At 37.9% G+C, this 16238-nt stretch overlaps 1 protein-coding gene across 2 annotated transcripts in view; it reads left to right on the forward strand.

Annotated features, from left to right (window-relative positions):
• DPP10 (dipeptidyl peptidase like 10) overlaps window positions 1-16238 on the forward strand; it is a 495948-nt gene that overhangs the window by 453017 nt on the left and 26693 nt on the right. For both annotated transcript variants that reach the window (XM_065070392.1, XM_065070391.1), the window contains exons 11-15: window positions 6160-6283; window positions 8653-8691; window positions 10004-10111; window positions 14483-14574; window positions 15661-15708. In XM_065070392.1, the coding sequence (XP_064926464.1) occupies window positions 6160-6283; window positions 8653-8691; window positions 10004-10111; window positions 14483-14574; window positions 15661-15708 (411 nt within the window). The remainder of the gene's footprint in view (window positions 1-6159; window positions 6284-8652; window positions 8692-10003; window positions 10112-14482; window positions 14575-15660; window positions 15709-16238) is intronic.

Here is a 16238-nt window from a genome sequence, read left to right on the forward strand (position 1 = left end):
CAAGTTTTGTTCATGTTTTTCTGATATAAAGGTAGCAATAACGTTTGTAAATTTAGTCCTGAAAGTTTTATTCTGTGGAAGAATTTACCATCTACTGTGTACTGTTGATGCCGCAAAATGACTGACAGTCTTCCTTTAAACCAGTGGTCGTATTCTGTGCAATTACTGTTTCCCCCTTGGTGTTTTCATTCCATGCATTCAATTACTTTCTGTTTTCTTCAGTGGCAATCAGGATTTTGCACTGCAAGGCTTTTTTTCTCATTAGTCCTAGAAAGCCAATATACCTGTAAGATGAAATATGTGTGCACTCGTACACTGCTAGCTCCTGAAGGTCTGGTTGGAAAGCTAATACCTCCTGCTGAAATCTTGAAAAAGCGATATGGTCAGTTCAGACCACTGTACCTTAGGACATCTGAAGAATCCTTGGAACCGGTGATATTTAGATATAAGGTATTAACGTGATATTTAGGAATTATGTAGGCTGATTTTTGCAAACCCCATGTTTGAATTTAGACCTGTCAGGCAGAAAATTTCAATTTCTTTTCCAAAGTGAAAGTTGGTAATGTGAAATAACACATGAAAGAAGCTGCAGTTGAGTTACTGGAGTAGAGCTGTGCTTCCATACATGATGAAAAGATTTTTCTGCTATGAGTGTGTATTGGCTCTTGAAAGTCTCAGCGTGGGGATCATCTCCTGCAAACTTTGCCCATTCTCAGCCACAGTGAGCAAGCTGCATTGGCTCTGCACTATTCCCAGCCACTGCTGACCAGGTAGTTTTAAAACACACTAAAAGCAATTTTTCTTAGCTTTACAAATGGTATTTTTAGATGCCTGAAAAAATGCTAGATGTCCACTTTCCCATTTCATATATGCCTGCTTTTAAAGAGACTGAAATACACAGTCAACTCTTCTGACTTTGACAAATTTAAATAATTTATATTGAATTTAATTAATCCTTCGTAGTGGAACTGGAAACACTTAAATTGAGTTTGCATAAATTCATGCAATGCTCTTACAAGCTTCAGCAATGTTTTTATCATCCACAGATTTCCAAATCAACAGAATCATTTGGATATTTATGCACTTCCAGTTTGAAATCGCGTTTTGAATTTAGAAAGGTTGTTTTTATACTTCTGGCAGCCAGTTTATCTGAGCCTTTCTTTCAATATAAAGCATATTTGATTCTAACTGGAAATGGGAAACATTAGGAAGAGGGGTGCAATTTGATATTAAGAAAATTGGGGTTGACTTTAAGCCTTCCTTAACTATGCTGTGTCTAGTCACTTCTTTCGAGCTTCTGCCCTTCCCCTCTTCTGTAACTTGGCAATAACAATACCTGTCTCACGAGGTTAATATAGAGGATTAATTCACTATCATACCCTACAGCAAATGTTTGTAATCTATTCAGCACAAGCTTGCAGGATAAAAATATATTCACTTTATTTATTTATTTATTTATTTATTTATTTATTTATTTATTTATTTATTTATTTATTTATTTATTTATTTATAGAATGTATGTATTGAAGCTTTCCCACACAGGGCCAAGGAATTTACTGATTATTTCCTTCCTGTTCAGTGGGAAGAAATGCAAGTTCTGTAGGTGGGCCAGGACCAACCCAGGTCAGCAGGGATGGGGACCTGCCTGCCTGCCCAGCCGTCATCCTGCCAGAGGATTTGTGCTTGGGCTGAACAGGAGACAACAGCTGGGCTTATTGTCGCCAAGCCTGGACCCTGCTCCAGGAGGAGTGTGGCCAGCAGCTAAGGGAAGGTTGTGGCGTCCATGTCCCTTAAAAGCAGAGCACTACCCACACCGAATTTGGTGATTCGCGGGGGATGATGAGCATCCGTCAGAGGGCTACCAAGATGGTCATAGCCAGGGCTCATGGCCCAATGAACAGCAGAGCTTGTTGGCCTGGCTAGGATGGTGGCCACCAGAACCCATGCAAAGGGGAGCTAGAAAAGCTCCTTCTAGCCAAATGCCTGTGCCTTAGTCTCAGAAGAAAACCATGGTACATCCATCAATGCACAAATAGATAAAGTCATGTGTAGTATACCACAATACTAATAAACTCTGGTTACCTTAGCTACCTTGCAGCTCATGTCTCAATTTGTGTTGTTTTCCCTGTGTGTTTCTGAGAATGACATTTTCTACTAGTGTCTGTAAATTCTCATACTCTTTGCAATACAGAATATTATAAATAATTTAAGAATATAGTAAATATTCTAGAACACTGTGCATGGGGCAAGCTTCTGTTGCTTACCTTTTTAGATAACAACCTGCCAGCAAACCAGTAGAGCATAAAAAGTTGGTTTTCTCTAGCTGAACCCGGTTGTAGTTATTATACAAATCCAAATCTATTGGAACCATCAACAAAAGTAAGGTTCCATTTTCCATTGCCATAAATGTTAAATGTCTTACAGCTATTCTTATTAAGCAGATTTTTTTATATTAATAATCTCATTGGCTTAGAGTTAAAGAAGATTTCTTCATTATGGTGAATGGTATGAAGTTGCAAACTTTGACTCTCGTTTTTGAACGGTTTCTTATTTTTAAGTTTAATACTGTGGGTTATTCTCCTGTGATGTTAATCTGCCTGTTTCAAATCTAAGTATCTAGTGTTCAAATTTAATTATGAGTGTAACGCTGCTTCCAGTGTAATGCAGTGCAAATCCCTTTCTTTTGTTCATCTTATTGACTTTGCTAAGCACTTACAATCATCGACACCAAGATACACATCTATGTCTTTCTAGTCACAAGCATCTCACAAATTACAAGTGAAACAAGATGTGCTGGACATTCTTGAGCGATGATAAATACATTAGCAAACTGTTAAACCATCTCTGTAGAACTGTGTATCAGTTGAGATAATCAAAATGAAGGAAAACATTCTTAAGAAAGAAAGATTAAAAAAAATTGGGTTTTCAAGCTTGGCAAAGGATGATAAACACCTTTGATACTTTAGAAGTTTTTTATCAGCAGTGAAAAAATGAATCCAGATTTCATCAAGTTACAAGCCTTTGGAAAAAAAGTTAATTGCCATATGCTCAGGAAAGACAGTTTCTTTCTTAACACCTACAGTTGGAGATTCTTTTTCTCACTGAATATCCTCCATCCCCCTGAGCCCCCAAGACCTGACCTCTCCAGTGTGCAGCATCTCCTCGGCACATACGGGGTGGTCCAGCTCCTGCTGTTGAGCTGACTGTACACATGTTGTGTTCCCGGTTCACAGGCCTAAGGGAAAGCTGTGCCTTCTTTATACTGATTTCCTTATATAATTGCCTTAGGCCAATTTGAAGCCAAGCAACAGATTTAAAAAGGGGATGTGGAATCAGAAGTAGCTCTCTGTCTGGTCAATGAGCTTGAAGCTCTTGTTTTTATGCATTTCCTTGTTCAGTCCAACTTGGAATAAGGTGAGTCACTTATAAGCTCCTTCAATATTCACTGATCGTGGGATGTTGTGGAAGGAGACTGCCTTTTCTGTGTTGTTAGTGTTTTCTGTCCACTTTTATCCAGAGTAAAGAAGAAAGCTAACTCTTTGGAATTCCAAAAGGAAAAACTCTGAGGGCAGATGAAAGAGACTCTAAAAAGTTTCAGATGAAAGCTTGATTAGACCATGAAATGGGAACTGGGTTAAAAACAAAAAGGCAGGTCTATGAAGCAGGGATTGAATGAGGTTTTCAGGAAAACCAAGGATATCAGTAAGAACCCTAAGAGTTTGTTAGATGGTTGGGATAGAGGTATCAGTGGGTTTTTGTGGTTCCCATGGTCATCTTAGACTGGCCCTGCTGTGATTTCGGGTCGATATGGAAAGCCCTGGAACTGGCTACACAAAGTGTAGGAAAAAGAAAGGAGTGGGGTGAGGAGACACAGCTTGAATAAAACAAGCCACAGCAAGAGAGAAAAGTCTGCTCTTATTAGGCCGATTGGATGCTAAAACTGGGTTCTGTCTCTGCCACGCAGCCCCTGTGTAACACAGTGAATTTAAACCAACATTGCACAGGAGATTGGTAATTACATTTTCTACTCTTTGGACATGCAGAAAATTAATCCGCAGTCTGATTTAAGAAATGTTCTCAAACAAGGACAGTAGTTGTGTTCTGAACATGTGAAGTGCTGTAGAGCACCTAATTAAATGGGTATCAAATTGAGGATCTAAAAATAGTGAAAATTTGTATTTAATATCTTGCTTCAGTCCCTTGTCTGGAAAGCAATCATAGTCTTTCCTTTTTAAAGTGATGTTGTGAGGAAACTTGGTGGATGTACAAATGCAGAGAGTCTGCTAATCCCAGTACATTTGTGTATTTGGGTCTTGAGGGAAAAAGAGTGCGCTTATTTTCATTACTAGTACAATAGATTAGTTGCAAAAAAAGGCCTGATAAGTTTGGAAACACAATCTGATAGCAGTTTCCTCAGAACTAAAACGGGTTTTGCCCTGCAGGCATCTCTGGTTTTATTCAGCTGTATCAACCACTCTAATAAAACATACGATTTTCTTCCACAAACTTCGAATTGACCTGCAACAACACAACTGCTCTGTGTGTGTGGATGCACACTGTATTTGTGAAACAATAGATTAACTGCAAAACTGTGAATTACAAAGGGACATTACCTAGAGACAGTATTTAATTTCAGAAGCGTGTTTCTACGTAAATATATACATACACACTATATTACACTCACGATAAACACGTCATAATGTTGTGAAATTAGCGCATAACTGATGGAAGAGGGGTGAAAAGGAGTTTTGAAATTTTTTTGCTTTCACTTCAATGATTAAGGAGTTTATATCTGTGATGAAAGGTGATGTTATGGTTTGATTTGAACAGTTAATTTCTAAATCAGCCAAATTCTGAATTCTGGTTTCCATCTCTCACTGAAGACTTTTTCAAATGGAACGGCTCAGGCTGTGTTTTTTTTATTTATTTTTGGCATACATTTTTGCTCCTCAGTAAGATGAAAAGCTTTTTAAACCAAAAAAGTGTAAGTATTAGATTCAGAATATACCTGAAGCCACCATTTCTACTGATTATTCCGGTATCCACATGTGAAAAGATCTATCTTACTAAAGGTCAAACATAAAAGCCAGAAGAAACTTGGGCATATTGGGTGGTTCAGCTGTGTTCTTCAAATACAGCAGCAGGGCGAGGCTGGTGGAAGCTGCGCTGAATTGCTGTCTCCTGCATCTCCTCTGTGCAGCATCAGAGTTGTATGCAATTGGCTGTTGGCACTGCTTAGCATCTTTGATCTAGTAAGAAGTCTTTTGAATGTATAATTATGTGTTGTCAAAGAGTAATGAGACCTCCATCAGTATTAGATTAGAAGTCTAATGATATGCAAGCTAAGACCCTTGTTTTAAAAGGGGCCTGAGTTTTCAGACAGGTTCACTCCACTGTTGCTCTTAACGCAGCTGGGCTGTGAAAGCTGCCACGGGTGGAGAAGTGAAACAAATAGCCTGGCTGGGATGACAAGCTGCAACTGGGCTTCATCTGCGGCATCCCCCGTCTGACAGCCTGGCAGGATTTTTGGGAGGAGGGAGGCAGATGCTCCATATAATGAGTCTCTGCCTAGAAAGCCTCTCTTGCTCAGCCAGGGTTGTTGAGGGACAGACAGTTTGACCAATACTTGTTACTTTAGAACCAGTGACATTTTGAAGTTGTCTCACCTGCAATCTAACAGACTTACAAGCCTTTATGTTTTTTTTTTTTTTTTTTTGTTTGCTTGGCAGTAGGGCTGGATTCTTTTGCAAAAATGTGTGCTTTCTGAAGGTATTTGGTATAGGAAAATAGTGGCTTCTGTGGAATTTTAGTGTTTTTTTTTTTAAGCTGGCCAGCAACTGCATGGTTCACGCGTATTTACCAACATGTTTCACAAGTAAACGTTTCACAGTTAGAAAGTTTATCTGTTACAAATGGTGGAGAAGGAGATGCTAATGGAGTACAAATTTCCCAGGGGAACAGCATGCTAGGACTGAGCATTCCTACCTGTAGGAACACAGATGCTGGACATTTGGGGTTCTTTTTCTCCATCCCTTAGTACTGATACTGTCATGCAGTACAAATCTAACATTTGATTAACTGTATATATATTTTTTTTAAAAAAAAGTCTAATCTGAAATAGGAATGATCTGAACATGGTGTTTTCAAATGTTTCCTTAGGGAATATTACATCACCATGGTGAAATGGGTAAGCAACACCAAGGCTGTGGTGAGATGGTTAAACAGACCTCAGAATATCTCCATCCTTACGGTTTGTGAAACCACGACTGGGGCTTGCAGCAAGGTAAGCTGGATTTTTTCAAAGGTCTCTTTTCAAAGTTTCTTCCTACATTTTGTTTTCATAATCAGAAAAAGAATTTTGGAAATCAGTTTGCAGATGCAGTAGTTGCAGGCAGAGTATAATTAGTCAACAGGGAGGAAATGGATGTGAGAGAATTCCAAATCTGGTGAAATGATTTCATGCAATTAGCAACTTTGAGTGACATTTTCAGAATTACTGAGCTTTATTCATTCATTAACTTCAATGGAAACTGCAGTTGCTGAACATCCTGTACTCTGGATATAGCAAGCACGGTGACTGGCTTTTCTTCCATCTGCCTGGTTTCTCCTCTCTCCCCCTACAGAGTTCCATTTCAGATCTTTCTGTCACTCACAGCTTACATATGTTTAAATAAAGGGTGTAACATTCTGATAATTCCTGCAAATTTGATAGCAGAATTAAATAACTTCAGAAAAAAAATAATTGAAAGGCAACAGTGATATTTCGTTTTGACTGTAAGCCAAGCTGAAATACATGTTTCTATTGGAATCCAGCCACATCCCATCCCTTGGGACTTTGACTTCTGGCACTCCCACATTACATCTCTCCGTTTTCCCAGTCAGTCTTGCATCCTGAATGCAGTTGGCCCCTTTCCCATTCTGAGTCACGATCTCCTCCCAGACCCAGCTAAAAGTATAAATGTTTTCTATAAGTGCTAACATCAGTACCAACAGATACTCCAAAGCAGAGGGTATAATTTGGCAGCATAAATGGTTATGAGTGATTAATGTACGTCTAAGTTTGGCCTCTGAGTCAAAAGGCACCCGTCAGTGTCTGCTGCTGAACTGTTAGAGTGTTAGGGATCATTTCCGAGCTTGTCTACTTCTTCTACTACATAGTACAAGTTGCTTTTCCTGACTCAGAAACTGCATATAAGTCCCCAGACTGTGGATTAAGATTGTGAACATGGAAATTTGTTGATTGGGTTGCATTTTACCTGGTTCCTGCAAGCCTTGTGCCCTTTTGTTAAGAAAGTCAGTCAGCAACCGCTGTGAGCAGTTGATTCTGAAGGAAACCTTTGTGTGCTCCAAGGTCGATTGAACTTGTTTGAAATAGGTGTCCAGGGAGCTGTAATTTCAGGACATAATATAAGAGACACTGAGAAGTCCCATTCCAGAAGAAATAAAGTGCAGTGGAGGACATTGTAGGTGGGTGAGAAAGGGTCATGATGCAGCATCACCGTAGTGAGCACAGCTCAGCCAGGGTTCCTGTCCATTGCCCTGCACGGTTCCTCAGCTGGGATAAAGTGATGCTCTTGGATTCAGTTATGAATGAGAAAAGGCCATACTGGGAGAATTCCATAGCATCATTTTAGTTGGAAGAGACCCTCAGGGTCACCGAGTCCAACCATAACCTAACTCTAGCACTAAACCATGTCCCTAAGAACCTCATCTAAATGCCTTTTAAACCCCTCCAGGGATAGTGACTCCACCACCACCCTGGGCAGCCTGTTCCAACCCTTTCCGTGAAGTTTTTTTTTTTCCTAATATCCAATCTAAACCTCCTCTGGCACAACTTGAGGCCATTTCCTCTTGTCCTATCACTGGCTATTTGGGAGAAGATGTAACATTGTATCGGACCATTTGATTTCAATGGTAAACTTACTATTTTTTTAAATTTTCTTTACCATTTTGCAGACTTTCTCAGTTCCGAAAAGTACTGTATAAAACCAGCTGCTATAGTAGCTGCAAATATTTCATTTTTCAGGCCGTATATGTACAGATCCTTCTGTAGCTAATAAATTCATATTACTTCAGTGTGACTGTAACAATTTACAACAGTTGACGTCTAGTCTATATTTTTTTTCAAACAATGTGTGCATGGTATTTGGGTTTTTTTTTTTTTTAGATGGCATGATATAAAATATGAGCGTGACCAACAAGAAACAATCATTTGCATTTGTTTTTTTCTCTTCACCAATGCCACACTACAAGCCATTAAAGCAAGGGATTCTGATTTGAAAAGGTCTCACACTTTGAGCTTGATGCTGGCTGTTTGCCCAGTGTTGATGAGGAACCTAAAATATCTAGTTGTCAGATGATGCCTAGAGGTAAAAAACAAATAGAACTGCCTGTGTAAAGCTTCTTGATAGCTAATCAGAAAGGACTGAAAAAGGCATTCTTAGGTCCCCTGTGGTGTTCTAGCAAAAACTCTGAATAAAGCAGCTGACTTTGTAATTAAATTATCATTTGTTTCAATGTAAGTACCAATGAAGAGATGGGAAGATTGTAACACAGTGGAAAAAAACCACGAAATGGCTAGAGACTTTTACTGAATGTGGGAAATATTTTTGATCTATAGCTATTCCATAAAAGCATTTTTTTCCTTTTTAGAAATATGAAATGCAGTCAGACCTGTGGCTTCCTAAACAGGTATAGTATAAATGCTCTTTCTGGGTGTATAATGTGTAATTGCTTCATTGTCATTTTTATTTAATTATATATTATTTTATAAGCTATTACAATCCATTCCTTTAAAAAACTAATACTTTTTAGGATCCTAAATTAATGTAACAGCTGAGGATTATAGCAGTGCCTGTGTAAACATTCAGATGGCAGCTTGTGTCTCTGGTAGTGGGAATCCTGAGCATTACACAGAGGACATTTCACTGTCTAGCTGACCATGCCAGTGGTGGAAAATGATATACACTTCCAGTGAGCAATTCAGCCCTTTGAACCAAGTCACCCATCCAGGTTTTGGAGCCAATGTTCCCTGCAGTTTCCCATCTCTAGATTGAGTTAAATAAGCACTTGGATGACTAGCTGATTAACTACCTAACTCTTGGATAGTTAAAACCAGATCAGACAAATCCCATTCCAAGCATGTCCTACATACTGTGCTGATTTTTTTCTGATTAAAAAGTAACCCCACCAAATTAATCCCAAAGGAGTTTGAAGATTAGAGGTCATACAGGCTATAATTGGAATGCATAAGAATATTTCTAAATTCATACACAGAACAATGCATTGAACTAATATGTCAGCAGACAGTTCCAATTTTCATAGTTTCAAAAGAGCTACCAATAAATGGATGAAACACATTATATTTAAAATACATTTCAGGCTTCATTTTGCAATGTGCAAATGAGAAATAATTTTTTTTAAAAAATCTGTGTTTTTATTGCAAGCCATTTTCCTTTAGTATTTCTGTGTAAAGTTAGACTTGGAGAAATAGTACCACTTCAGGCTGCAGTTTTTGGTAAGACCATGATTCAGAGTATCACTTCAATGTGCTAATTTTTTCCATACAACTTTATTAAAATCAATGAGTGTTAAGCATGTACTTAGTAATGTTTTACTGAGTCCAGACCATGGAAACATTTGTTCTCCTCATCACTGGTAGGACTTATCTCTGTCATTAATTGTATGTCTGTAAAGGATTTCATGCAGGAAAGTCCCACTGCATTAGGGACTAGACTACCAGACCTCTAATTGGGAGGGAGAGTTTTGCAAGCACTGTAGCCCATGGCTTAGGACAAAATTGCAAAACTACATGAACTACATTTACTGTTGGCCACCGCATTTTTGTTAATCTTAGCAGAATAAATGTAAAATCTAAGGATTTTTCACCGTTGTCTTATGAGCACAGAAACTACCAAAACCACTGAAACAAAAACCCTAAGCTGATGTTTCATTAGGAAGTTTAATGTAAGTGTGACAAACTAACACGGTATTACATTTATAGAATGAAGAACCAGTATTCTCCAAGGACGGCAGTAAGTTCTTCATGACCGTCCCAGTGAAGCAGGGAGGCCGGGGCGAATTTCACCACATAGCCATGTTTATTGTTCAGGTAAGGTTTTGCTTCAGGCTGTTTTTAATGTCCTAGTGGTCATCTAGGATTTTTACTGAGGACACATGACCCAAGCAAAGGCTTGCACTTCACTAGAGTCTGAACATTGTGTTGTGGTCATTTCTCCTGTCCAGGTTGTCCCTTGGTGCAGAGGGACATATTTATAACTTCTTGCAGAATAAATGGAGTTCTCTCTCTTTTCTTAGACCTCTGCTGTGGTGGCATGTAAGGTCTGTAAATGAAAGGTACTTCCAAAGTACTTCTCTGGAAGTTTTCATGTTTTCTTTATACCTCTGCAGAGAAGCAGAGATGTTTTCTTGTTAAACTCTTTTGTTGATAATAATGTTTTATAGCCACAGAAATTCAAGAGACTGGCAGGAATGCTCATTTTACCCTCTTTATATACAGTATGTATGCACAAGTATAATTTTAAATGTCAACTCAGAATATTCAGAATTCTGGTCTTACATACAACAGTGAAGGAAGGCAATACCCAAAACTTAACATTTTGTGAAAATTAGGACTTTTTTATTACCCTTTGCAACATTTTCCAGTGGCTTCCATTTCCCGGAGTCATTGCTTTTTCCAAATAAGAATCTGAAAGAAGATAAATTTACACTATGACTTTGAAGGTCACCAATATGAAGTTCTGATGAACTAATAAAGGAGATTATGCCCTGGAACAGAACACTCAAAGGCATCTATTTAAATCAGCAGAGCATTAATGCAGGTACTTTAGCAGAGCCGTATGACATAGGAGGGATTATCAAGGTACCCAAAACATCAAAATAGCAGACTTGGCACCAGGCAACTCTATTATCTCCCTTTATGACAGTGTTCTGGTATGAACATTATTAAGTCTGAAATATGTTCACAGTGTACTGCAGACAGAAAAAAAAAAAAAAAAAAAAAAAAGGCAAAAGAACTTCAATAAAAATTTAACCTGAAGAAGCAAGAAAAAGATACTCATTCTCTAGAGTAAATATATCAAGAAAGAATCAGACAAGAAAAAAGGATCAAAGACAAGTCAAATTCTATCTTCTAAAGAAAACAGTAACTTGGATGACGATCTGGTAAAGGTGTGTTAATATAGTAACCACACAAAAATTCACAGTGGAACAAAACTATTTAGTCAATCGAGTCTTATTTTGGTTTCTTTCCCAATATGAATAAGTATCTTTAAAATACATGAAATAACAATGATGTAGATCTGAAAATTAACTTGGAGTATTCCCAAGGATGTTATAGATACAATTGAATTTGCCTTAAACCTGTAGGGTCTAACATTTTTTACTACTAAAGAGCCCAGGAAATTTGATCCTAATTCAGAAAAAATATTTAAGCAAAAGACTAAGCTCCCATTCAATAAAATAACTAAATGTATACCTACTTCTAAATACATGTTTTAATCCCACCAGGATAGTGTTTAAAGTCAAGTTTATGTTAAAGAGCTTGGTATGCTATCCCTTTTAGGCAGAATTAGAGCCCTGGGTACTGTAGAGCTCCAAAAATAAAAAATGCTTCTATTTTCACCACCATCGCCATGAATACACAAGTCTGAATGGTATCACCAATGACAAATTTGGCTTTAAGTACATAGCTGCTCCCTAAAAGAAGAAGAAATGTGATATTCCATGTATCAACCATTTTTCGTCAATAAGCAACATTCTGCGTGGTAATGGGGCTGATACAGGCAATAAAGGACAGGAAATGTGTTTATGTGATGTGTTTTGCACACTGCATTAATCTGATTGCCCATTATTTCTAAAGCAAACATGGAGGCATAAAAGTTTTATTAACCATTGCACATAAAGTCTTTTGTTGCATCAGATGTTGGTCACACCTTGTGAGAGCCACAGCGGTGTGACAAGTGCTCTGCAGAATTCAAAGCAGTCAGCAGGCCACTGGTACCCAGATGATCGCAGGTTTTTTTCATTGTGGAGCTCAGATAACTTTGAAATTTGGCATTCAGGTTCTCATTACTTCTCTGTACTTCTCAGTACAGATATCAGCTCATTAACAGAAATCAGCCTCCAAGTGCAGGAAAGTTAAAACACAGAACCAATGTGGACATACAGTGACAAAGTAAATTTTAATGGCTCGATTTAGATTAATTTTATTGCTGAGGCTTATCTGTCAATTTTACAACAAGTGCTGACAAATCATGGTCTTTTTGGGCTGCATTTCTTTGGCTGTACTTTAGAAAAGCATGTGTTGATGATATAATCAAAGGAGGTTAGCAGAAGCATCTAATTAAATCTTCTTGCAAAGGGAGGTTACTGTTTACAAGGTTCCTGTCTATCATATATTATTTACTGTCTGGATGTGTGTTTTATTGTTTTCAAATGCTTTTAGTAACTTATGAAATATTTAAAGGAAACTAATCTCAAAATGGGATTGAATCATGTGTTATGTATCTAGAAACTTCTTACATGAGGATTTGCAACTCTTGAAAGTCTCTTTTTTCCAACCACAAAATAAGAATTATAAAGTAGCTTTAATGGATCAAGGCAAAAACTTCCTGCAAGCCTCATAAATTATGTATTATGGCTGTAACCTTGAAAAATAACCATGTTTATTAACGCTTGGCTGGGCTTTTTATTGCTGTTTCTTGTTAGATTCTCTGATCCCAGTATTTAAATATCTCTTTCAATAGTTGCAGCTTCTCTCTCAAGAAGAAGAAGAAATAGTCACTTTTAATATATCACTACTTTGTATTTTAATCATTCCTGGAAACAGCAATGAGTATCAGAACCTTCCTGAACAAGGGAACCATCATCATAAACATAGGTACAGCACCTAGCACAACGTCCTGATTTCATATGGTGCTTGCGACAACTTGTCATAGAGTTACTACGTCATTCTTTCCTTGTGGATCTGCTAGAAAACAGATCGGTTCTTAGGGACTTTTTCTGCCTTGCTGGTTCCAGGCATCTCTCATAGGTGAACTTGAGCATTTTCTGCTTTCTAGTTATTGCTGCCGTGGATGTAGAGCCCGGAGTTTACAGGGTACAGTTCAGAAAGAGAGGGATTGGAAAACAAAACAAAACAAAACGCTTTTTGCCTTTGTGACTTTTTGTAGGCCACATAACCACTGAGGCCACTGTGATTAAGTATGCACTGGTGCTCTGGATTCACATGGCCAGAAAGCACCACTAGATCCTCCATCTCTCTTCTTTATAACTTCTGCTGCTCAGCTTCACCTACTAAAGCTGAAATATGAGCTGAAGCATCACCTCTTTTCTTTACAAAGTTGTCTTGAATTTTAAAACTAAGAATTTTTATATCCAAGCCAAGCATCATAACCTTCATACAGAAAAAACCAAAGTATGTTCATGCTGTATTACAGTGGGGGTTGCAATTTTAATCTTCAGCAGCCTAAGCCACAATTTTATGTTTTGCACTAGGAAGAACTCTCAAATGAGCTTCTCACACTTCAGGTTTCATTGTTTTTAAACCATGTCCAAGTAGGAATCTGCTGCAACTTCCAGGCAAAGAGTTTGGTTTCACCTGTTGGCAGATAACCATTGCATCCTGATGTTTCCTAATTCATCCCCTGATGTGTTGACCGAGAAAACTGCTGACACATTCTTTGAGAGAGGTTTTCAGTCTCCCCTTGTCGCATTTATTTTCCTTGGCTCGCACTGGCATAGAAACAATTTGTAAGAAGGAGCAAGGGGGGTTCCCCGACTTGTAAGCATTTGGCTCAGTTACTAGAATTTGGAGCTGCTCTTACACTCTCCTCATAGACCCTGGATAAAAAGAGGCTTCTCCAGAGTGCGTGGTGGAGCAGGGGCTTCAGCTAAGTTTGGATCCTGTGAACTTCTGTGTCTGAGTTTGTTCAGCACATTTCTCATAGAAGTTTTCTTGCCTCCTCCTTGGAGGGTGGTGTTGATGCCCTGGCTTGGCACAGCATCTTTGCGATAATCTTGGTTCAGTACAAGTGTATGATAAACATGGAAGCGTGGTGGGCACGTTCTGGTGCAGGATTTTGGTTAAAGGGGTCTGAGTCAGATTCTCATGCTCTGCTACTGTAAAGGAAAAGAAACACTTAAGGAGATGTGTGTAATGACAAGATCCTTAGCTTGAAGTATAGGATTTCTGTTGTTTGTTGGCAAATGGGCAACTGAAAGAAACATTGTGATGGAAACTGAGATGATTTTAATTACTTTGAAAATTTTATATATGGGCAGGAAAGGATATTTGAAGTTCAGTCCTGTCAAAATGTTTGTTTTGTGATATTGTGATATGTTACTTTGCACATTGAAGTTTAAAACGCTGTAATCAGTAATGACATATGCAGACAATCCTGCTAGGCAAAGGAAAATGTAACAACTAAGGTGGAAGTTAATGTTTTCTGTCTCTCTCCAGGCTAAAAGTGAACAAATCAATGTGCGACACCTGACGTCAGGAAACTGGGAAGTTATCAAAATCCTGGCATATGATGAAAATACGCAAAAGATGTAAGCACTGTTCTCTTTTTTTATTGAGGTATCTGAGTTATTAAAGTAAAATCCATTTAAATGTAAATTGTGTGTCTAAAATTAACAATATTTATTTCATTTTTGAGCATTACTGTAAATTTTACACTCCCAAGTACATAAAATGCAGTTGAGAGACCTTCCAGTACAGTACTTCATGCATTTTTATGCAGAGGAGAAAGGAACATACTGTGACATCAGTTGACTCACTGTATTTTTTAAATAAAATAAATTGACACAGAATGCAGCGGTAGTAACATTTTGGTGACCTCTCTCCTGGATCTCAGAAAAGAAGTCATAGTCTATTTTTATTACTTGATAAAACCCAAAATCTTCAGTTTTCATTCTTGCTTGGTTACCATGTCAGGTCTCTGGGCTTTATTCAGAGATCTGATGGAACTCCATAAATTCAAATTATATAGGTTATCCAAATCCATTATTTTCATCCAGATGGACATTTTTTCAGAGCCAATATTGACATTATAGTGGGAAGGAAATGCAACATCTATTTGGTGATTTTTGGGACGAGCAAAGAACTGCCACAAAGCATTTGAAGGCTGCAGATTACTTTAATGGATCTTGGTTAGTCTTCATATATATCTGCACATGGCAAAAAATAAATGGATGTGTCTAATTCTGATTTGCTTTAAAATAAATGATATTTCCGCAAGCACCCTTCCGAGGCTGCGACAATGCCCGTCATCTCCAGTGTTACTGGAGAAACACTCTGGCAACTCCTTCCATGGGCTTTGAGAATATATCTGAAGAGTTTCTTGATCTGAGAATTTCTTGATACTTCCAGGGCATTACAGGAATTAAACAGAAACCATGAAATACTATGTTGAGCACTGTTTTAATATGAAACCATGTAGCATCTGAAATAACTACTCAGTATACCGGATCTGAGTTTAATCATGGAGTTTAGGTTTATATATGTGTTTGCTCTTTGCATGTATTTTAGAATTTTTAATTTAAAAAAATGTTATTTGTGACATCTCTTCTGTAAACATCACCTGAATCTGACAGTTTACCAAACTGAGTTTAACTTTATTAATTTTTTGTGTGCAGTTATTTCTTAAGCACTGAAGAATCCCCAAGAGGAAGACAGCTACATAGGTAAGAAGTACATGGGGCTGTGTTAACAGCATCTTCAGCCCAAGCGATAAGTGCTGTGATCATGTTCTGTGAGCTCAATTGCTGTTTTGAGGCTTGGGTATTTATAATATGTAAAAATTGAACTGTAACACAGAAATAATCAGTTGTTCAAAACTAAAAATGCTGATGATATTTAATTTTTTTAATTGAAAATATTTTAATACAAAATGAAGACTTATGTCTTCGCTAGTCCTTTATAAGCATCTAAAAAACAAAACCTAAATGCAGGCATGTAATATGACCGTATTTTTAAAAGTAGTGAAAATCTAAATAAAAATAATGTTTATAGAGTCCAATTATGCAATTCAAAGTGTGTGAGCAAAGCACCTCCTCCTTACACAAACTTCAGTGCTTAAAACTGAAGCTAATGAGGCTTTTCATGGTGTCCTACTGGCATTGTTACCCCCCAGCACAGATCATTATTGGAACTCCGGTTGTGCTTTGGGCAGGTTTGGGATCCTAACCACATTGCTCACTTTACAGAACAGTAG

Source organism: Columba livia, chromosome 7, assembly GCF_036013475.1.
Source record: "Columba livia isolate bColLiv1 breed racing homer chromosome 7, bColLiv1.pat.W.v2, whole genome shotgun sequence".
NCBI classification, from domain to species: domain Eukaryota; kingdom Metazoa; phylum Chordata; class Aves; order Columbiformes; family Columbidae; genus Columba; species Columba livia.